The sequence below is a fragment of the Aquila chrysaetos genome, chromosome 10 (assembly GCF_900496995.4).
Source record: "Aquila chrysaetos chrysaetos chromosome 10, bAquChr1.4, whole genome shotgun sequence".
Lineage (NCBI taxonomy): Eukaryota > Metazoa > Chordata > Aves > Accipitriformes > Accipitridae > Aquila > Aquila chrysaetos.
This window is the reverse complement of record NC_044013.1, coordinates 36,129,693-36,153,971: the sequence shown is the minus strand read 5'-3', so window position 1 is coordinate 36,153,971 and position 24,279 is coordinate 36,129,693. Positions and strand designations below refer to the sequence as shown.

Below are 24,279 nucleotides of genomic sequence, written 5' to 3'. Positions count from 1 at the left end.
AGGCACAGCAATATGTAGCAAATTACCTTTTTTTTTTTTTTTGAAGCCATCCCACCTTGTTTTTGGAGCTATCCTGGCCTGGACACAATATGTTCCATGGCAGCACAAGAACACACTGCCATCTGCCTGCTCCTCATGAAGGTTGCAGGGCACACCAAAGCATGCGTAGCAGGAAATGCAGGCAACACAGGACTTCGGTCTCAGAGTAAGACAGGAGCAGGGGACAACTCTGCAAGTCTGGGATAGAGGGCAATGATAGCAAGTAGGCTTACCACTGACTTAACTGCAGTTGTTTGCAAACAGCACAGAGCTAGGGTCAAAGCAGCAGTGTCATTTCAAACAGGACTCTAGTTACTACTTAGCTCATATCACAGGAAGACAGGGAATATGTAAGAAATGCATGCAACTGAAGTAATTGTGAAACAGTAAAATTTCACAAATAAAACAATCAGCATTTATTGTTGTATTACAAAACACTTCATATTTTGGCAATATTTTACAGTTTATCCTTTTCCTTCTTAGGCCCTGTTCAAAAGGTATGGGGGGAAGAAAAGAGGAGAATGTTGAAATCAAGATTAAATTTCAATGTCTTGCTTAAAAAAAATCCTCCCAAACCACCCCAGTCCCTCCCACCAAAATAAAAATCTAGTTTCACTCAATTCCACTATCCAAAGAGGCCATGGGTGAAGCGGCAGGCAAAACTCTGGCAATTTCACTATCAAACGCATCAAGACAAACAAAACATTCACAGTGGTCTTCAGTATGGTCTGTTGCGCTGATCATTTCTGAAATCATTTCTGAAAGGGAAATAAAAAGTTATAAGGAATCACTTAAGCAAATAACAAATAGCTCCTTCAAGCAAACATCTCTACGCCGACTTCTGTGTATTCTTCTATGTTTAGATAGCCTTATCCAAAAATGCTCACAAAACACACTCAACAGGCAAACTGACTCATTTTCTCAGGAAGCTCCAATCTGTAGTTAATATTTTCATAGCATAGTTGTGCGTGCACACATAAACAGCACACTTTTCCCACAGTCCCTATCAATTCCACAGTCTGTATGCTACACAACCAAGCAAGAGCAAAGAAACTGCTTACCTTCCTCCCATTTTACCACCATAGCCACCTCCCCGATCACCGCCTCTGCCACCACGCCCTCGATACCCTCTTTCTCCTCCATAGCCACCTCTCCCACGAAAATCTGGAGGAAAATGCAAACCGACACATCGGCCAGGTTTTTCAAAAAGCTGCAGATGTCATTAATGCTTCTAACACTTCAGAAGAGACGCAGTTGTTTTTACACACCTCCTGATGGACGTGAATCTTCTGGTCTGGGCTCACCACACTGGTTGCAGGAATTCCTGCGAGCAAAGTTCATGTTACCACAGGCCCTAGAAAAGACAAGGATTCCCCAGAGTTAGATGCTAAGAAACTCAGAGAGCATACATGAAACACCACTGCCCAATTAAAATGACACTTACGGGTTAGGACAAACCCAATCACCATTTTTGGGTTCCCCACTTCTACCCTGGAAGCCCCCACCTCTTCCATATCCACCTCGTGAACCTGTAGACAAAATTATAATCAGAATAAAGGAGGGGAAGTGTCTATGACCTGTACATGAGAAACATTTATTAAAGACTGTCACTGGCTTCAGAACCCAAGTGACAGACCTTTCAGGTGGAAGAAGGAGTAAGCGTTTAATGTAAATATAACCCCACTAGGCAAGCCTCTGAAACCGTGTTAGGAACTCTGAAAGAAGCAGGTAGTGCCAATGACAAAAAATTGTACCACTGTAGAATTCAGCATCTACTAGTTGATTTACTACTAGCTACAAGATAGCTAGAAGACTTGAGCAAATGACAACAGAAGTTTCAGCCACCACCAAATCTCAACAGCATTCGATGTCCTGAAGTTAATGTATCTGCATAGCTGAAATACACATGTTCATATGGACAGATTTGTAACTTAGGCAGATGGGGAAAAATAAGAAGCAAGGCTAGCACATGGCAGCCGGAAAATTTGCTCCACCACGTATTTTTTTGTAAGTTCTTTTTCAGCAGTAAAAGGAAACTTGATCTGCTTGAATTGCCAATGGGTAAATATAAACCCACTATGTGCATTAATAAAATTTCATAAAGATTTAACAATGTATAATATCAATCACATATGGCCAGCTTAGTCACAGAACAAAAATTTAAAAAAAAAAAAAAAAAAAAAAGAAATCTGTCTAGATTAATGCCAGGATGCATCTGACACAAGCACAGGGACAACACAGTTCTTGCTTTGTGCATCAAAAAGATTAAGAACTTTTATACCAATTGAAGTTCTTGAAGAATCATTTTTCATCAGCCTACAAAACTGCCTGATTTAAGAACTAAAATTTGTTGACAACCACCACACAAAGCATGCTTCCTGTAAAATGGAAATTAATATCCAGTGAACTACTGACAAAACTGTATTATGCAGAGAATCAGGGAGATTAACTTCTATTTAATTAAAGGAGTCAGACATCCAACTGCTGCTCTAAGTCAGTAGCAGTTGAATCATTTACCCTGCTTAATACCATCTGGAAACATCAGAGTATCTCAAGGCTTTGCTGTAATAAGCAAGTACTCACTGGGCATTCACACCTATATACGTACAACCCCTTCAGCCTCAACATCACTGTTACACTATCTCTTTAAAAGCAATGCTGAGACACAATCTGAAGAATTTCCAGTTCAAAAGGAAAGCATAAATTCTGTGCTGTGCAAAAGAGATTACAGATTTCAGTTTACTTAATTTGGTTCAATCCTTATTACTCCCTTTCATGGCAGATCCCAAAGGCTTTGATGAATCACCGCTTCAAAGTCAACTTCTCTTTTATGAACCAATAATAGTTAAAAAGCATTTAACTATGCAAAACCAAGGATTCTACAGATTTTAGTCCCACCTCGACGTCCACCACCTCCACCTCCTCTCATGAATTCAGGCCTTCTAGTTGCAAAAGAAACTTTGATAACATTGCCATTGAATTCTTTTCCTGTGGAAAGACAGAAAGTGAGAGAAAGATCAATACAGCTCCCAACAACACAGCAGCAAGTTCAGGAGAACAGACGTGATTTGCACATACAACTGAATACAAAGCTCTTAAGACACAGGGAGTGTGGAATAAATCTCTTATTTTTTTAACACACTGGTCCAAATGTGAGATGACAAACACTGAGGTACTTGTTAGGTTCTCCATAAACCCACAGGTATTTCTCTTAAGTTACATGTGATCTGTAAGTTGCAATTTAACTAGACACATAAGAATATTTAAAAGTTTTTTGGCCATGTTCATGGGTAAGTAGTTTGGATGTTAGAACTCTGTTTTTAATTCCCCAAGTCAGGCAACACAGCTTTTGTACAATTCAACAGCCAACACAAAAATTAAATATTCCCCAGGAAGTGAAAAACATGAACTTTTTAAATACAAAGTCTCAGTTCTCCATAGATACAAGGTTTATCACAGAACAAACAGGACTGCATGTGTGTCTAATACAGTCATATTTGCTTTACCCTCCTAAACAAAAGTTAATTTGCGTTTTATTAGCAAACCCATCAAATAGCATGCCATGCCAGATTTTTCATGCATTATCATTTCACACCAGATGCAGAATATGTCCTTTTATTTCTGCCCAATATTATTAAAATTCTGTGAACACACAAGGTCACAGGAGCGGGCACTTTCCCTCCTGCCTCAAGTTTACTACTACAAAAGAGTATCACTGTATTTCCTGCATCAAGGTTGAAGAGTTTCCCAAACTCTAAAAATGCTACCATAACACTAATAACATCAATACTAACACTGTAGGAAATCCCTCCAGCTGCTAACACAGATTACAGTTCTATTGGTCTGAACAAGTTATGCTCTCCCAAGTGACATGAACACCATCTCTCCTACTTTGTGCAGGGATGACTGAAGTACAGCAGCAAACCCTAATGGTTTCATTACACATTTTTGGTCTTAATCACTAGCTGCTGTTCCACCAAATGAGAGAGAAAGCCAGCACACAGAAAATACCATGAAATAGAAGTCTTTGTTAAAAAAAACAACAAAAAAACCCCCAACACCCAAAACCCAAGACAAATCAAAAACCAAAAGCCAATCAAAAAGTACCATGGGTCTCTAATGAGGTTATTGATTTGCTTCTTCAACTGCTTGTTAGATTCATAAATAACAAAAAGAACAGGTACTCTCACCCACCGTCAAACCAGTCAATTGCTGCTTTAGCGGAAGGAGGGTCATCAAAAGATACTGTTGCTTCTCCCTTTGGTTTGCCAGTATCCTTATCTGTATAAAGATTTATCATAGGTTTGCCAGTCTTTTTGTTGGTCTGAAAAGAAAAGTTGTACACTTGGCATAGGAGAAATACTGGTAAAGCCAGTTCACAGCATAAACTGTAACAGCTACGTATCATTAGAAAGAAGATTCTCTTGGAGCTAGCCTGCAGAAACAGATGCTTTTGACTAAAGGATACTGACTGGCTGTTCTCTATGAAGTAACGATGGGCCCAGTTTTAACAAAAAATGAGGTCAAGTGCAGAAAGCCCTAATTTAGAATTGCAGAAACAGAAGAAACAGCCATAGAACACAGAAGCATACTTGCTGAAGTGTAAGAGTGGTACAACGGATAGAGTGTCTGTGTTAAGGGTTATAAAGACAAAGAAGAGATACGAAGCAATCTAAATGTCACTAGAAAAAAGCTGCCAGTGCTGCCAGCTTACAAATGAACTGTCATTTGGGAACCCGGATAAAAATATTATCTACAACTGTTGGGGAGTCAGAGAAGCACCCGCCTTGAATGACACCAGTACATTTCTAATACAGTAGCTCCCCAAGTTCTCTTCCTTCTTACCAATGATTTCTCATTTCACATACCTTTATAATACCAATTTGTTTGAAATAGTCTGCTACTTGATCTGTTGAAACATCCTCTCCAAGTCCTTGCACGAAGATAGTGTTGTTATCAGAGTTGTCAGACTCTGAATCTATGAAAAAATAAGCTACATTTACCATGCATTTTTGCGGTAGCAACAGAAGCAACATTTTAAGCTCAGGTCTGTGCTGCCCAGTAGCAGACCCTTAAATCCCAAAGACATCTTGCATGAAATAAGATGAGCAGAGAGCATAATTTTGAAGTTAACACCATCAACTTCAAAAATGCATGGACAGCACCTTCAGATGCTACAGTACATCTGAGACAGCTGACTGGCTGTCTGCCACGCACTCAACTTGTCCAAGCAGCTAGGACACCCAAACCCATCAAAGTAGTATACGTTTTAAAGAACACAAGTTTAGCGGAAGTGTTCTGACAGTGAAAGCAGCTGCTTGGCTCAAGCAGATTCAAAGTTCATCAGCAAATTCTTACTTGCTGCATGAAAAGACATCCAAAAATTCACATGCACTTTTTTAATAGAACAAATTTCTTTCAAGGAAGACAAGCTTCAGCTAGATTTCTTTTGAGCCATGGGAATTGCAGCTACATCCATCTTTCTAGAGATACATTTTAAAAGCAGTGACCTAAAAGCTACAATCCACTCCCACCCACTGCTTGTTATCTTACCAGCATCTGATCTCGGTCCATAATCCCTTTGACCTATGAAATGGGTTGGAAAAAAAAAAAAAAAAAAAAAAAAAAAAAGGGGAAAAAAAAGGAAAAAAAAAAAAAGAAAAATACTATTTTTAGCAAAACGTTTTCAAGTGACTTTTTTAGAGACAAGAAAATATTTAAAGTATGTATGTAATGCATTTAAGATCTAAAACATTAACCAGAGATTTAGAGAATATTTAGATTAAAACGTTCAACAGAAGGTGTCTGTAGGACGTTACGTGCGTTAACGTGTTCTTTAACTTGCAGCGTGTGGCAGTTGCCACACTGATGCTATGCTGGTGTTAATCTTGCAAATGCTGGTTGTCAGATCACCAAGCAGTTTACCACTTTTTTTTTTTTTTTTTTAACCTCTAGTACCTTTCTAAGAAGCATTTGTAATAAAAATTAAAAAAAGAAAAGAAAAAAAAAAAATCCGGTGAACGTCACTGTCTCCACAAATTCTTTCATGCAATTTGACAAAGTAGAAATCCAGTTTATTGCTACAAGTTTTGCTATTAAAACTCATGAACACACCAGCCTCACCAAAACACTATAATGCTTCTACTAGATAGTAACAAGATATTGGTGGCTTTTAGATTTATAAAGAATTTCCACTGAAACATTTTTGGATACTCGGCACTTACCACCGTAATTTTTGAAGCCACCACGGTCACCACCACTGCAGAGGAAAAATTGAAGAAATGATTTCTTCCTTAAGTCTCTATGTGCTGAGCCCAAGGCTCAATCTACAGTTAACTGATCACAAGTTGAGAGTTACTGTCTGGCAGCTAAAGCACCATCTCTATGTTCTCCTCACTACTCATTCATGTTCAAAGATTAAATTACATGAAAGTGAATAATCTCACAGGGTGCTGCACTGGAGGAGAGAAGCCCTAAAGAGTATTTTAAACTAACCCATACACATGTCGTTGTTTCAACTTTCTCCCATCCCATAAGCCAAAACGACTGCTATTAAAAACTGGGTTTTAATACAGAAACATTATTTTCATGAAGGTTAATGGGCTTTATTGTAGATGTAATTGATACTTTGGAATAATTAGTACTTTAGTACGTTCCTAGAAGTACGAAGAGCTAATGTTAATTACCCTCCATTGTTATGCATTTATATACGGGGGACAAATTAGCACTATCAGCCATTCTCTGAGAAAGGGTCTGTGGGGATCTACTGTACTATTAGCACTTGACATTACAGAGAAGGTGTGTGTATGTGAGCTTCAAAAGCAGAGGCCGTGAAGTTTTATTTCATTCATTCTGAAACCTGTGGCACAAAATGTAGACCAAGTTAAGAGATTACACACATCAATTTTCAAAGGTTAGAAGGGGATTTTAAACAGGACATTACGCCTCCAATTATGTGCATGAAAATAAACCCTCACTCTTTTCAATATAAATGTTCATACTAATAGGATTTTTCACAACAGCATTTTTAATTGCATCCATGTTATGAACACAATATAATCGATACTCAAAGCCTTCAGGAAAAATACAATCACTGGATTTTTTAGAAAGTCAATAACCAAGTGTCAGAAAGACTGTCTCATACTGCCATGTACAACCGCCCGCTTGCCCTCCTCCATGTGGGGAAACTGCTGCCACCTGAAAATTGGGCAGGTTCACCTAAACCTGACAGCTTTCACACTCAGCAGCTAAGATAAAGCCAGTGTAAGTTCAAACCCTGATGTAGAGGGCTATCTCCAGACTCTGGAACTATTGTGCCAGTACGAGTAGCCTCTTCACCAATGCGCTTTACAACTGGAAGTCACTCTGGGGTTTAATTCAATCTACCTGCCAACACGTCAGAGTCCAAACATGGTACACATGAACCCCAGCAACAGACAATGAAGTAAAATTAGGGAGTAACTCCTTTGGCACGCTGTATATCTGTTTTCTGTTACAACAAATGTAAAGTCATGAATGGAAGGTACTGCTTACTTAACATTCATGAGATAAAATCTGCCCAAAGTGAGGGACAAAAAAGAAATAAGGTTTGAACAGATATTATCAAAACTGGATTAAGAGACATTCTTTGAAGGGTGACTGACATTCTGTGACAGTACACATAAGGAGTATTAGACATTTGTCATGACAGACTATCACTTTTACTCAGACTTTTCTTAAAATAAGTTTTTTCTGCAGATTTTAAATTGCTTCTCCACAGAAAAAATTTGAATGCTAAACTGCAGTGTTATTTACTCATAAGTAATTCATTCTGCTCATTAAAGAGGTAAAATGAATGAATTTTATATGCAACATCAGAGCTGGTCTTTATTTGAGGCTAGCTGTTTTCAAGGACTGATGATAAAAACCACAATGGTGATCATATAATTTACTGTAAATATCTTTCTGTCACCTCCAATTCACTTCAGCTAAAAAAAAAATTAAAAAAATCTTCATTATGACACAACGATTTTCAGTAGGATGCCTGCTTTTCTAGGATCTTAACTCAGAAATAATAAGAGTGAATACATCAACCATGGAAATGTTATCAAAGTTTTCCAACCCTAGAATATGGTCCCAATTCATCAGGACAGCATTATCCAGAACATGTATGTTTTCTGCTTTGAAAGTACACAGCAGCAGAGACATAAATTAGAAAAACCCAACAATCTAAAAACATACAGATAATAAGTTTATGATTAACACAACTAGGATTTTACAGGAAGTGAGGATTTTGCTAAGATGCTGGGGTAAAAATGTGTGCACCATGACTCTGAGAAGTGATAAAGTCAGATATATAAAATGTAAAGGAAGTCACAATCAAATGCCTAATTTCTAACTTTGTGATACAGTAGTAATTCTGCACCCTGTACTAACAACTGCAATCCACAATTTTTAATTAGTTTTTTAATTAATTTCTGTAGAAATGTTTTTGCCCAAGTATGCTTCAGCATGTTATCTTCTGCTTAGTCTCACATGACCAACCCAACAAAAACCCGCATCAATTCAGTGACAGATACCTTTGATGATAGATTAATGCTTTCCTCCATTTTTAGTCCCATTTCATATGTGATTTATAAAGCTGCAGTGTATTAACTTCCTGAGATTGCTGGGCAAAGCTACCAAAGATCCCCAGGAGGCATGTGGATACACTGCAGCAAGTGAAGACAAACACAGAAACTGGCTGCAAGCAGCTGATGCCACAGTCTCAGATTTATGCCTCACTGAGACCTGAACTCTAAGGCTCAATCTCAGCAACTGAATTAGTTCCCACACTATTGTCATAGAACATGTGGAAAATAGAATTGCAGTGTTTCACAATCTATATTGCTTTACCAGTCTTGCACACAGACCAAATAGATGGGCAACCAGATGGAGTTTGGGGTTTTAACATCCTACGTTAGAATCATGAAGAGGTAGCTAAAATTCAGCAATGCCACCAACAAAGATAATAAAATAACAGACTGAACTGCAAGCAGCCAGAATGTGTACGTGGCACCACTCCTAGTGACAAAAACTTACTGCTATGAAAGCAACATCATCAGATGTTCTTTTCTCCTATACTCAGTCATATATTTAAACATCACCTACTTGAATGTAAATGGAGTTCATATGAACATTGCTTACTTCAGCTGGGAATAACTCTTTAAATTACAGGCACAGTTACATGGAGAGCTGAACATTACAGATACAAGAAATGTACTTAAAAAAAATGATCAGACAGTGGCAGAGGTAGCACTAAGAATTCAGAAACCAAACTTCAGCCTCCAACATGCATCTATGTCTCGCCAAGCATGTGGGAGTTACACATAAGAATGTATTTTTACAAACAAGAAAGGAATGCTTAGTGTACCAGTAAAGTCACTGACAGATGGCTTTTCTTTTTTTCTGCCTATATTTATTGCCTCTGTTCATGTTTTTCCAAAGTCTAGATAAGGCTAAGCTCAAGCATATAGAAGTCAAAATATTAATTCTGAACACAAACCACACTGCCGTAAAAACCATTTGCACTCAGTTGTAGTTTCTTTGTACCACCATAAGGTAATTTCCACTCGTAATAGCTAACTTAGCAATTAAGCTGCATAGGTAACTTTTGCTTATAGTATATCAACATCAAATCTGCACAAGAGGATGACAAACAAACAAACAAATCTATGCTGAGCAAAGTTAGGATTTCTATGACAGATCTTAATGCAATGGTAAATCCTTTTCTAAGCTGCATGTATGTAGTTCCACCAACACAGACTGCATGAGCAGATTAAAGGGCAAAGCTTCTTCCATTTAATCCACAGACTCTAAAAGGGTAGTGTCACAGGTATGGCTACTTGACTGCCTGAACAGCTTTCCCAACATGCAAGAAAATAAACCTGCTTTGTATTGCTACTCTATTTCACACTTACATGCTTAACCAAAACAGTTCGGTCCCACAACCACAATGAGCAATTAATTCCTTACCTTTTGGATGAGGACTCTAACAAAAAGGTGACTTACTCTACAAGGAAACTTGGAAGAATAACTTAGAGTAAACCTCTGCATTCTCAAGACCTGGTGTACCCGCTTTCTAACCAAAAGAGCTCAAAGATGAGACTCTTCTACTACGGGTTTTAAAAAACAAAATATTTTGCTTCTTAGCCAAAATACAAATTAGTAAGATCATCAATTTTTTCAAGCTTCAGAATGAAAGGGTGCAAAAATTCTACTAAAATCCCAAAAGAAGTAATTCAAGACCATTAAAAAAAATACATCCAAAGAGTAATGTTGAAACCCAAAGTTAGTAAGATTAAAAAGTGAACATCTGACACACAAGAAAATGACTGTTCTCTGTCATAACAATATCAGCTAGGGAACCTGAACAGTAATTTCTCACAAGATATTTTCTTCTCAGTGCTGCATGACTTTGCACAGGCACAAAAGAAAAATGAGTGCTGAAAGCATTTATTACAGTACATATTCAAGTCATTCTAGTTTTCAGAATAACAATTCATACCTTAACATTACCAACTAAGTTTTGAAGTACTTTTTTAAAGGTTATTCAAAGAAATGAAAGCTCTCAAAATTTAAAAATGCTATTTGATTTTGCCCCAAGTATTACAGAATAGTTTTTTTGCACTTGCAGACTGCTGTGAAAGGTCTTCATGCGGGGTAAGTTTATACAGGCCAATGCAACTCACAAGAATCTTGTGGGAGAACTGATGTTGCAGCCAAAGTCACTGTATCACCAGTACAGAACAGCAGCAAGTCAGCAATGACACTGGTAAACAGGATGCACTGATGGCCCAGCACTACAGAGTAGATTAGGCAATACAGCCGTAAGAACACCAATGACTGGGTAATGCCCTTACCGATGAACAACAAGCTGCAACAAGTTCTCCCAGCATTTAAATGCCAGTCAAGACAAAATTTTTATTACTGCTAACACAGAAGAGATTCATGATCTCAAGTTAGATGCTAATTTTTTTTGTGATGTCAAAGAACAATTTTTTTTTTATGGTGATAGAACTGATTTATACATTATTTTCTAACCACAATAAAAATCAAAGCCTGTGTTATTACAGCAGTACAAACATCTGTGTAGACAAGATTTTTAGATAAGATTATTTCCTGATGGCTATGGGATTTCCACAATTTAATGTTAAGCACTAAAATGTGATCGAAGTAAAAAACTGAAAATTATAACTAATTACTGGAGATAGACTTGACATTCCTACACAAGCTGCTTTTAGGGGAGGAGGAAAAAAAAAAAAAAAAAAAGAAACCCAAAGAAACAAAACCAAAAAACTACCCTGAAACCCCACATTTTCACAGAACTAAACGTGATTTCTTACCTTATTAGAAGTTATTTTCCCCTTGATTACATCCCCTTGATTATACAGTTTGTTATTTAATTTAACCTTTTACACTTTTCTAACAAGCATGACTTTGGTAAAATACATGTCAGAAGCAGAATCCTCCATCATAATTATGCAGAAAGACTGAATAAACATATAAGACACTGTAGTTTCAGAAAAATTTCACTGCAAACGGCATTGAAGACTGCATCACTTCACAGAAGCGGACAGACTTCTAATAAATGTCTTCACACTTTGCTGTATTTTTCCCCACTTATTCATTCACCTCCAGACCTTTCCTTCTTTTGGCTTTCAAGTCCACTAAAGTACTATTATCTACATAGATGTGTGAACAAAATTTTTCTTACATTTCAGAAAAAGACGGGAAGAGGCTTTATTTTCACAGACATTAATTTATCTTACTTTATCTTGCAAAGCCAGAAGTTTGTTTCAAAGTGATAAAATCTACCAAAAGTATATTTTTTGAAGCTCACATTCATTCATTCCTCTTACTGGAAAGGGCTCAGCTATTAACAATTTTTTTAAAAACACAGATTTTATCACAGGAATAGGGAAAACCTTCATCCACACAGAAAAGCTAATTTTAAAAAACTGTTAAGTTTTAACTGAAAATGAACTTAGAAATTACTTTGCTAGTTCAGTTTATATTATATAAAACCCCAGCAAACTATAACACAAAATAACTATTAATATGCTTTTTTTGTGCTACCACACCTAATTAGGAGAGATAGGGTCCACCCATGTCATCAAAACAGCAAGCTATGAAGTACAATTTGGGACCACCTTAGAAGCAGTCAAATTTTAAATACAGTTTAAAAATAAATACTTTAAAAAAATAACCTGGTCTTAACACACTGTTGGATTGTTTTATTTAACTTATATCAGTTCAAACAAACATAATTAGAGTTCTTCATCTGGAGTTCTAGCAATAACCCAGAACTGTGCAGCCTATTAAAGGATAAGTGGTGCTGACAAGCAACACTTCAAAGCTCACTGGAAGCTTCAACATTCTTACTTTGCATCAATGAGCACTCTACACCCCCAACCATTTCACAGAGGTACATAAAGGGAAGCAAACTGTGATAGCTTATTAAGAAATAATAATGTCATATGGCCTAATTCAATAGGATTTAAGGCAAAGGTCCCAATCTCTCAGACCTATGCATGAAATAATCTACAAGCACAAAATTAAATATGTGCATAAATTTTCTTGACAGGAACAGGGCCTAAGGCAATGGCAGAAGGGGTAACAGTATTGTTAGTATTTAAAATCTACCTAAAATAAACGTGTTTAGACTGACAGCTAAACCAATAATAAAAAGTGTATTTTAATAGAAGTTTAAAACTGAAAAAAATAGTAAATAACAAGTAATGTTATTAATAAATTATTCCTAAATTATTTAGGAAGCAGAAAGATAATTAGCCAAACTTAGTGTAATGGTTTGTCACTGTAAAGTCAAAATAATTCCCTGCTAAAATGTTAGCTACCTTAGCCATTAATTTTATAAAAATTTCTCAATCCCTGGCTGTTGGGTTTCTTGTCATTGAAAATAAATTTTTACAGGTTTTAAAATATCTTATTTCAAGGGATGGGCTCAGGCAGGTTTTGTATTACAACTCATGTAAATAAAATGCAGCTATCTGCCCTAACAATCAAATGCTTGATCTCAATCTATCTGCACCTAAAAGCTTTTCCTAGGCAAAATGCATTTCTGTGCAGTGCAGAAAGGTTTAATTTTAGAAACATTCCATTTTTAGAAATCTAAATCTGAACCACATTAGGAACAAACATATAGTAAACAAAAATTTAAAACAGCTAAATAATAAGAAACAAGGGTTAGAAACTGCAGGCACTGGAATGAGATCACTTACCTATATCCAGACATATGACCTCTTCCATCCATGTCATATCCCCCTCTACCTCCTCCCTGTGACCCGCCATATCCTCTATTATCTTCGCCATACCTACTCTTTTCACGACGATCATCTGGAGGAATGAGTAAAACAAAACAAGAGTAAGTTGTAGTGCAAACTGCAGTGCAGTGAAAATTCCCACCCTACAATTTTCTTCCCCCTCCTCAAGTCTGCCATTTAAATCTGGAAAGTGTCAGCTGCTAAATCTCTCTTAGATTATCTACACCACAAAGTAATGGAGCAAAGTTTGATTTTTGCTCCAGTTATCTCCCTTGGCTTCCAGGGCCACAAGGCATCTCAGAATGTAAACACTCTGTACTTTCATTACACTCTATCTTCCAAACATTAAACACATATTGTCTAGACTACACTCTTCATTCTACTTCCATGTAGCCTTCCCGGTTTGCAAAAGACATAACAGAAGACAGAACAAGGATAAAGAGCGTGGATTGTGCCACTTGTGTGAAGTTACTGCAAAAAAAGGGTTGATCGTTAAACTTCTTATTTCCTTCTATCTCAGAATTCACCTACACAGCATAAAGTTGGAATGTGAAGTGCAAAAGCTCTTCATGACTGATCAAGACATGTCACCTCCATGCAAGAAGGTTGAAAATAGCTTAGAAGAAAATTTCATCTAGAATTTGCAGAACTTAGGGAGCTGGACTCTGCAAGGCTGCCTCCAACAAATGCAAATGCAACAATTTTGGGGCCCCAACAGTTTTTCATCTCTGCATAATGTTTTCAAAGTCTTAACAAATAAAACATTCCCCAAGAATATCAACACAGAAAAAGAACTTTAACTATGCATCAAATCAGCTGTCTGTGGAAGGAAATCCAACTATTTCACCATATTTCTGCTCAATTTTATTAGCCAATACTGAATTCAACCTGTGAATTTTACCTTGGCTGTTGTGGCTATAGCTTCCCTTCTGAGACTGGTAGGATTGCTGAGAATGGCCATATGAGCTTTGGTGCTGGTTATAGCCTGACTTTTGGTCATATGAGCTCTGGTGGCCATAGCCCGACTGCTGGTCATATGAGCTCTGGTGGCCATAGCCCGACTGCTGGTCATATGAGCTTGACTGCTGGTCATAAGAGTCTTGGTTTTGTCCATAGCTTGACTGCTGGTCATAAGAGCTTTGGTGCTGACCATAGTTTGACTTTTGTTCGTAAGAGCCTCTTCCACTTAAAATAAACAGAATTTGTATTAATAGCTAAATGTTCACAAAATAGAGAACAAAATAATGGCTGAAAATTCATGACATTGCTAAAATTTCCTACTCACAGTTACCTCCCAGTCATTACTGGCATATGGATATGAAAATACTCTATGTTTCATCTCTGTTGGGATATATCTGGCTTCCAATACAAGCAAGGCAGAAAACTACATTACCATTGCTTTCAAGACATCCTCAGTTTCCCCTGTAAATGTAACTTAAGAGCATCACTCCCTTTAGATATCCCAGTACACTGCTTCCTTTCTCCCCTCTCCCCAGTAGCATGACAATGGCTGATGCATAGCCCGTGAGCTGCTACAGGCCCAATCCTTCTCTACAGAACTGCAGAGAAGACACCTGCTGCTCACATTGTATTGTGCAGCTAATACTTCCACCTACAAAAAAAAAAAAGCATCCCAAAATTTTGCTTTCACTGAATTGCAACCTTATCTTTTTCTGGGCATTCTACCATTTGGCCAAGATCTTTTCTAACTCTTGTGATGTCCTCTGACGTACTTGTAGTTCTTCTCACTTTAGTGCCATCTACATATACAATCCCACCAACTTTCATCAGAAACATTGACCAACATCACATCTAAGATACTCCAACACAATGTGACTATACATTCTAAAAGGGAGTTGTAACCCTTCTCTGACTAATAACAACTTTATAGCAACCACGAGGAAATCTCACCTACACCATACTTCCCTAGGCTACTTCAGCATCCAAGGTAGAAACAGAAGTATTTTGAAAATCTAGATATATATGACAGAACAGTTCCAGTGGGGTTACCCTTTCATAGCAAGACATTATATAGATTTATGAGAAATAAATTGCATCCAGGAAACACTGGCTGTTACTCATACCTTTGTTTTCCCCCTGGGTACTTAGTTGCGGCTTAACTGTATTATTTTTTCAGTAACTGAAATTAATCACTGACCTCTGCCACCCTTTCTTCTCTTCCTCCTCCCTGCTTCCACCCTTTTTCAAAAGACGAGGCACTACATTTGCCACTCTCCAATCTTTGGCAATCTCACTTGCTAGCCAAAAATGTCTCAGAAAAACAAATAAAAAAATCTAAGAGCCTACAGAAAGTTTCCACCAGCTTTTCAAAGCACTCTAAGATGAAGTACATTGATCCAACCAATCTCAAAATATCCAATCCATATAAATGCCATCTAATCTGCTCCCTCCCAGTTCTAGCCTAGATCTTAGCTTTAACATAACTAAACCCAGTGGCAAAGAGCTTGCAAAGATTTTTGTTAATATCTTCACTTAAAAAAAAAAAAAAAAAAAAAAAAAGTCAGCTCTACTTTAGCCTTTGCACCCTCACCAATGAAGGAAGCATCAGTGAGAGCATTCACTATTTGCTGGTTTTCCTTCCTTCCCTCACTTAGGATGCGAGCGCTACAATTTTGTGGCCATCCTCTTTAAAGCTGCTACAATTTAATTTCTCAGTTTCTCCTTACTTGCTACAACCATACATTGAAAATTTCCCTCCAATGTCTTTTTTTCATTTTCTTGGTCAAAACCAACTTGTTGGAGAATCTATGCCATACTGCATTTTCCCCTAGATGTCTACAGAGTTAAAAACTACGTTATTGCCTAGTTCCGTCCTTTTGTGCAGCTCTAATTAATGCTCAGAAAACAAAGCAAAGCAAAACTTAACTGCATACCTGCCTTTTTTAGGGATGTGAAAAAGACACTCTGAGTAACAACACCTACTGCTAACAGATTAAGACCATGCTTGTTTATATTAAGATGTTTTGCAATAATAACTACAAATACAGAAACCAAGCACAGGTTTGCTGAAGTCCAGATTGTTTTATCAGCTTGCAAAAAACCACAAAAATATTTGGACCTTGGACACAAGAATGAAGTTTAGTACATGACAGCGTATTTTAAAGATGTCACATGATCCTCAATAAAGATCTAATACAAGCAGTAACCTTGGGGTGTACCCACAACACTTGTAAATTAGATAATGAAGGCAACCAAGCACCAAGTGGCCTTGTAAGTTGTTATGGGAAATTGGGTTGTATTTTCCAACATACTTTCGAAGTTGTATCATTAACCCTCCTGAAACTGATTCAAGTACAACATCACTTAACAAGTAAAATACATTTGCAATAGTGTAAAGTACTGAATCAGAGTGCAGTATGCATATGAACACTTAAGTTATTGATGAGGATATAAAAAACATGGTGTTTTGAGAATCCTACTTAGTTGGAAAAAGAAAATATATTTCTTAAATGACATTTCTGAATCCTTTCCTCTTCTTTCACCAACAAAAGGCATTCTAAATCAGATAAGAAGTCTGCAAATCTAAGAACAGCTAAGAAATTCCTTGCTAACAGCTTACTTGAAGTTAATAAAAGAGTACTGTAAGCTTATACAAAACAATGTGATTTGAGAGGTACTCAATACATATTTTTCCTAACCAAAATACTCTCTACCAAGTCCATTCTTCATTGTAGTCACTATCCAAAGTCTTTCTAAAGTGTATCTCCCCGTACAGCTTGACTTCAAAACAACTGCATCCATCCTTCTTATATAAAGAAACATTCTCCCCTTACCTCCTGTCCTTTCAGGCATTAAAAATGTCCTAAGAATGTGGATTTTCAGATGTTTGTCCTTTTTTAGCAATGATAGCAGGAAATTTGTTATAGCTCTAGTCTAGGCAGTACTTTAAATAGATACCGTTAATCTTGGCTTCCTTACCCTCTAGACGACCCTTTCTGCTGCCCCTGACTGCCATAAGACTGCTGGTTGTATGAGCTCTGATTCTGATTTTCATAACTGGATTCATCATCGTATCCCTGGGAATCTTGTCCATAACCTGGAAATTGAGGAAGAAATTTTTTAGTAAACATTCACTTTTTAATTACTGCCAATGAATGTAACAAGCTAGCCAAACCTGTTTGATTTTGTCCATAGTTCCCATGATAGCTTCCATAGTTCTGACCGTAGGAGGAATTGTCTCCACTCTGCCCATAACCAGAATATCCCTGTAATTTCAAGAACGTACTCAAATAAGTGTAACTTTCACAGCAGGTAATTAAGGTTTTCCTTCACTAGACACAACTACAAACATCAAGCACAGCTGAGAATGGATTTCTGCCTGGTCCAGATATGGTCACCCAGGAACAATTATTTTTACTCAAGGAACATCTGCTTTGAAAGACACAATGTTTTTTTCAACTCACCTGTGCTTGTCCATAATTTTGACTGCTCTGATTGCCATAGGACGAATAGCTGTAAGAGAAGAATGCATTTAGTAAATGCTTACAGTGCCCTCCAGATGGGTTGGAAAGTAAAGGTATTTTTGGTGTTATTTTAAGTTTCTTTTCATTCCAAAATAGATGTTTAATCCAAGTAGTGCTGTTGTAGGCTTATCAGAACCGCATCAATAAACTAATGGTTACCATAGTTGACTGTCAGAAGCCAGAAGAGCTTATTTTAATTTCTGCTCTGCTTCAAGTGTAAATTTCAAGTATATGAAAGTTGGGCTTACTGTAATTTGACAGATTCTTCAGAATCACAGAAAATGTTATTGTATGGAAGCAAGGCATTTTAAGTTTTTTAGTATATTCTTACAAAGTTAATTTTATTTTCATCAATTACTGTCAATTTGGTATTTGTTGGACTATTCAACAATAACATCATCATAAAAAAACGCACTAGCTTTAGATTATACTTACTCGTTATTCTGCCACTTTAAGACTTCATGAACTGACAGAAGAACCATGTGCTGAAACTCATCATACTCAGATATAAACTCAAACTCACGCAGTGTTATATGCATAAAACCTTATGACTTTCGTTAGCACTGTCAGTATTAGCCGTGATTTTCATACTTCCACAAAACCACTTTTGATTCACTGATTAAAATACTCCCACCACCACCACCAAACTTGCAGCTATTTTTACAAACGAGATTTTTAAATCTCACAATTACGAACAGTTATGAGAGGGTTTTAACAAAAATTTCCCTCCAACAGGAAAATAAAATGGAAAAATAAAATTTTACATCTATATGGCCCATCATCTTTACACTTGTGTAACCTTTGACTAAAATCTTAGTGAACAGTTTAAGGCAGCCATGTGAAAAATATTTCTCTATATTCGTGACATTACAAAAGTTTTTAACTAATAAAAGATGTCATTCCACTTTAAACCTGCTTATTATCTTCTCTTCAGGAATATAAAGTTTTTTTTCCTGTTTTATAAGACATCTTAATAAAGGCCCAGGGCAGCAAGCTTTCTGCACCCAAAACTCTAAAAACCTGTCAACACTGTATCATGCCCAAAGATTCAAACATCATGCTGGGAATACTAAATGGTCTTTTACTTTGCAGATTTAATTGCTAACAGCAAAAAAACCCACACATACCTCTGCTGGCCCCCAGACTGACTGTAACTTCCAGAATCTAGAAAAAGAAGTAAGTCATATTGAGAACTTCCAATTAACATTTTATTCCTCTACTTACTATAACAGAAAGAAATTGAGGGAGAGGGAGAAAGGTTCAAGTACACTGGATAATGCAACTACTTTCCCTGCAAAATGAGACAGCTTCCTCTTTATTAATAAAAGAGAAAATGCTAAGACTGGGAGAACAGGAGCATGGAAGCACAAGGTGCAGGGGACATGACACAGGTATTAGCCACTTTGAAATTTCCTTTTTGAAGGATCTGAATTCCATTTTTAAGGCATCTCTTCAAATATTCGGGACCACACAACCCCCTCTAATGGCTATCGAATACAGTGCCATCATCAATGAACAGAATGCAGCAGCTTAATTAATCAAGCAAAGCTAAGTAGGTCAGTCCTACTGAACCCCTTTTTAAGACGCCATAAGAAAGCTCTGCCTAGCAAAAGGGCACAGACACAGGCAGAATTTGGAGACGTAAAATCAGGGATGGAGGAACCATGACATTTCCCTTCTCTCATATTGCAAAAGGAAAAACATTACTGATAGCTCAAACCACGCAAGAATGTATTCATTTACACAACACAATTGTCCAGGCAGGTATTATGAATATTATTTCCAATTAAGGTAAACATCAGTTATCAAGGAAATTTATTCTTGAAACACATTGGAAGAATATGGATTTCAAAGTATGACTTCAAGTTAAAAAAAATTCACTGAAATTGTTTGACTTGTATTTAAAGTACGGTATCTAATTTGTAAAAGCTATCAACGTTACAACAAACCCTACTACCTGCTAGCTGGAATTCGGTTCTTAAATAGGGTGCTTTGCCTTTACTGATTTAGCTTATCATGTTATTTTATCTTGTTAATTGCACAATGACAGATTTCCTTGTCTTCTGCAAACCTGCAAATTTCTATGTGTTAAAAGCTCTTATTATACAGGGGAAAACACACATTCCTACTGATTTAGTTTCCCAAGCCAGCTGCATGCAACAGATGCAGACACACAGAACATGCATGCATTGCTCCATCAACCTCAGACCCTTCAGAATTCAGACACAAGCAGGCTCCGTCTCTTCAGAGATACCCATGTGCCGCAAGCTGCTCTACGCACTACCAACTTCTTAACCACACGGACTCTGTTGATCTTGCTTTCTATGCAGGAGTCTCGACTCCCCTTGACATTTTTGCTTGAAATTCCCACCTTCTTGTCAAAAGCCAAACACCTTCTTCCCTTCCCTACCAGCCTCACCAGTACTGTCACTCTGGATAACAGCCCTGCAATTTTCCTGTTCCTTTCAAATCATTTCAAGAACTTGTACAAATATTGTGGTGCTGCGGTCTAATAAAAAGTATCAGGAACTTCTCTGTTTTCATCCCTGATTTCAGTCTATCCCCCGCGCTCTCTCTCTTAACCTCTATACCTAGAACTGACTAAAGCTGAAACCGAGAATTAATTACAATGCAGGGTAAATGTCATAAACTGTAGAAGACTATAACCATTTTCCAATCAAAACACTCATCAAATCGCTGAAAGTCTGTTCACTATACCTCCCTCATCTGGTTATAAATCCAATCCTGCTAGTACTTACACATATACTTAAACACATGCATATATACTTCCAAAATGAGGATATCACCTAAGCTATTCAGACATGAAGCAGCATTTTTAATGGCAAAGTATCTCCTCAAAGCAACACAAAGCATCAAATTTCATATTCTGTAAAAGAAACATTTACCAAAAGCTAAGATGAGATGAAGTATTTCATTTCACACATCCTACAAAGCAGTTTCACTCAGATATGAAACATTCCCCTCCTTTTGCACCGCTACACAAATATTTCATTGCCTTTTCAAAAGCAATTAAAAAAACAATGCAAAAGTGCAGCTCAAGCATGGTTCTTGTTTTTAATGAGATGAAGGTCAAATTTTTACATTATTTCAATATAAATGATCACAAAGACTACTATTAAACCACATTTTAAAACTATGGTTTAACTCCAAAATTTATATGCCATTAATGCTGCTAATTTAAGCAAAGGATATTAATGGTTCTATCAGAAAGAAGTCTTGAGTAAGGATGTAATTAACTATAAATTGAAGGACTACATTTAATCTTAGCTTCTCCCTTACGAACTTCTGCCAAACCACAAAATTTTAGAAAAAGTTTGAAAGCAACCAGATAAGGAGCCTGTAAAATATGAACACACAGAATCAGAGGAATTTCCTTTATTTATATATTTTTTCTACACCCTTTGTTGGACCTCTTAGTCTACAGACTTCTGATCAATTTATTTTGGTGGACTCAATGGGGACAAGAGTCTGTAACTATTTTCAGAAACAACAGATAGTTTATTCTGGAAATTCCTGGATATGCAGACATTTTTTCTGAATGTTTAAAAAGCTCATGGAAAAATTTCCTGTGAATGAAGTGGGGCATAGCAGACTATTCACCTTGCACTGCTCAGGAAGTGCAGTCCTCTTAAGATAGAAGTGTCTGCTGTGCCGTGAAATTCTCGTACAAAGTAATTCATCTAAAGAAGCAGCATTGCTTCTGTAGTATTCTCAACAGAAAAAGAATCTCATGTTTGAACATCACCATAGAGTAAAAACAGAGGAGACGCTCAGGTGCTTGACTGGTAAGTACTTGAGGTCTGGGAAGAAAGTGGTATTAATTTACTACCAAACTTTACTCATTTAGTAGAAGAATTCATGGCCTGAACTCATTTTACAGTACCTTTGGACATGTTTTCTTCTCATGGTAAAGAACTGTTCCTTGCATTAAAGGATTGCTTTAACATACCTTGCTTTGTTTTGATTTTATTCTCTATCATTCCTATATGTAACGTGAGACGACACTAAAATGGCTCAACCCTAACAAAACACAGCTTACTCCACAAAGCACTTACAGCCCTGACATTTCTTCTCCCATTCTGGGGTACACAACCTATGCACGGCTTCACAGGGGCATCGCTGCTGGTGGGACCGAAACATTTCCACCGCAAATGGGATGAAAAAACACCAACACAACATGACGTGTTCGTAGAAGCCCCAGGAGAAGCTGGGCTGTCAAGTCATCTGGGACAGCAGACATACTGTCTCCATACTCAACTAAATGCCTCCACTGGGAAAAGAATTACAGCCAGTGCATTTTTAAGCCCACGGCAGGGGGGCTGTGAAGCTACCCCCTTCGCTATGCTGGCATGCTCGTTGGGGGGGGGGGTGTTCTAGAGCAGAATGCAGAGCAGATGCAGCAGATACTGGGACACAAAGGTGGGTCCCATGCTGGGGGGGGTGCGGAGTGCATGTCCCATGCTAAGGGGGGGGGGGGGGGGGGCGCGACCCAAGGGAGGGAGCGTTTGAATTCCATGGGGGGTGTTGACCCAAAAGGGATCACACAAACCACGCTGTGGGGAGCAGCACGACGAAAAGTCGGGTCCACATCTCACACGGGGGGGACGGGACGGGGGGCCCGGGACGGGGGGCCCGGGACGGGGGAGGACCATGACCCAAAAAAAAGGGGGGGGGGGGGCTTACATCTCACGCCGGGGGGGTACGCGACCCAAAGCAGGGGGCCTATGCTGGAGGGCATGAACCGAAACGGGGTCCACATCTCACACCGGGGGGGGTGTGGCACAACCAAAGGGGGTTCTCACACGCGGGGGGGGCCTACATCCCACGCAGCATCCGAGCGGGCGACCCCAATGGGATTCAGCCCCCACGCCCCCCAACCCACTGCAACACGGGGGAGGAGGGGGGAGTGTGGCCGGACTGACCACGCCCCCGGCCATAAAGGGGCGTGTCCGGGCGGGCTCGCGGAGCAGGGCTCGCCGGGGGAGGGGGCGTGGTCTCGAGCCCGCGGGGGCGTGGCTCCCCTCCCCCTCTCCGCCGGCTGGGAGCGCGGAGCGGGCGGTAAACGGGGGGGGGGGGGGGGGGGGGGGGTGAGAGGGAAGGGGGCCGCGTCTCCCCGTTAACATGGCCGCGGCCTTTTCCACCTGCGCCACATGTCGTTGGCCCACCCTCCCGCGCCCACCACACCCCGCGCTTAGCGACGGGAAACAAGAGCCGCCACCAACGTCCCCTCAGACCGCCGGGCCTTGAAACACCTACCCGAAGCCATGGCGGCGGCGGCGGCCGCTAACCGGGCTGAGGGAAGAGGCGGGGGGGGGAGGGGAAGAAAGAAAGAAAGAAAAAAGAACGAGAGAAAGAGAGAGAGAAAGGGCGAGACCAAGCGCCGCGTCGGCCGCGCGCACACTGAAGCACCCGCAGCTCGCGCGGACTGCGGGGCCGGGCAGCCAATCGGCGAGCGCGGCGCCTACCACTCGCGTAGGGAAGTTGGGGGGGGGGGCAAGGTGGGTCGTACCAACTTACGGCGGTCAGAGGGGGGGGCGGAGGGTGCTCGGCGCTGTACGGGCGTGCTGGGTTGTAGGAGGCTGTGCAGGGAGGCCGGGAGTGGCTTAAAAGATTAGATTAGTTTAATTAATAAACAGGCAGGGTGCGGTAGGGGTTCCCTCTCGGCACCACGATTGTGCATCATCATTTGGGCCTGAGGATGTTTCAGGCTTTCCAAAAAAGAATTCACCATGCCAAACTTCCCAGCAGCTGCGGGGGGACCGAGGGGGGAGAAGTCCTCGCTATGCTTTGGGTCCGTGCAGACAGGAAAAGAAGCAAGGTGCTAAGAGAAAACATCCAAAATCTGGGTCCTAAAGAGGAAAAAACAAAAACCAAACCAGGTTAGCCAGGGTTTCTGACTATCTTAAAAAGCCAAATATTGACTTGGAGAATGGCTAAGAAAAGGGATCGTGATCTTGGGAAGCAAGTATATGAAATGGGACATTGCTTCAGAAAGGAAGATTAACGAGGAGTGAACTGAAACGACAGCAAAAGCAATGTTGATTATTTCATCTGATTGTTTTTGAGCAGTCATATTTCTTGTTTCAGATCAAGCTACCTTCTTGTAAGAGCTGGAGAGGGAAAGTTAACCGTTGCACACTTTCTGTCTAGTGACAGTCTGCGCACGCATCAGCTGGGGAAACAGCGAGCGCTGTGAGATTTTACCCCAGTTTTTATTTTTTAAAGGCAGCGAAGAGCATTCTCTGATTTCAGCTGAATGGATTGAGCAGATCTGCAAATAAGTTGGGCTGTTTCTTTCCCCCCGGGTGTAGCAGCAGGAGGCAAATCACACTGCCACAACCTAAAATAAGTTTCTGCAAAACAAGCAGTGACTAGATTGATTAAATAAAAAAAGGGGTTGAGCTCTCTGCCTGTCTTTTGGTTTCTCCTTGAAA

At 39.1% G+C, this 24,279-nt stretch overlaps 1 protein-coding gene across 2 annotated transcripts; it reads right to left on the bottom strand.

Moving 5' to 3' along the window:
• Nucleotides 1–431: 431 nt before the first annotated feature.
• TAF15 (TATA-box binding protein associated factor 15) lies at nucleotides 432–23,284 on the bottom strand. Of its 2 annotated transcripts, XM_030028302.2 has the most exons (16): nucleotides 23,102–23,284; nucleotides 18,952–18,988; nucleotides 17,765–17,813; nucleotides 17,476–17,566; nucleotides 17,280–17,397; nucleotides 14,242–14,525; nucleotides 13,299–13,413; nucleotides 6,264–6,298; nucleotides 5,593–5,625; nucleotides 4,908–5,017; nucleotides 4,234–4,363; nucleotides 2,938–3,027; nucleotides 1,484–1,568; nucleotides 1,308–1,393; nucleotides 1,101–1,203; nucleotides 432–797 (listed from the first exon to the last, which is right to left on the bottom strand). In XM_030028302.2, exons 1-16 carry the CDS (start codon nucleotides 23,109–23,111, stop codon nucleotides 758–760), a joined length of 1,416 nt encoding a protein of 471 aa, XP_029884162.1. In that variant the 5' UTR covers nucleotides 23,112–23,284; the 3' UTR covers nucleotides 432–757. The 2 variants fall into 2 exon arrangements, with proteins under 2 accessions (XP_029884162.1, XP_029884163.1); XM_030028303.2 differs by lacking the exon at nucleotides 6,264–6,298.
• Nucleotides 23,285–24,279: the final 995 nt, after the last annotated feature.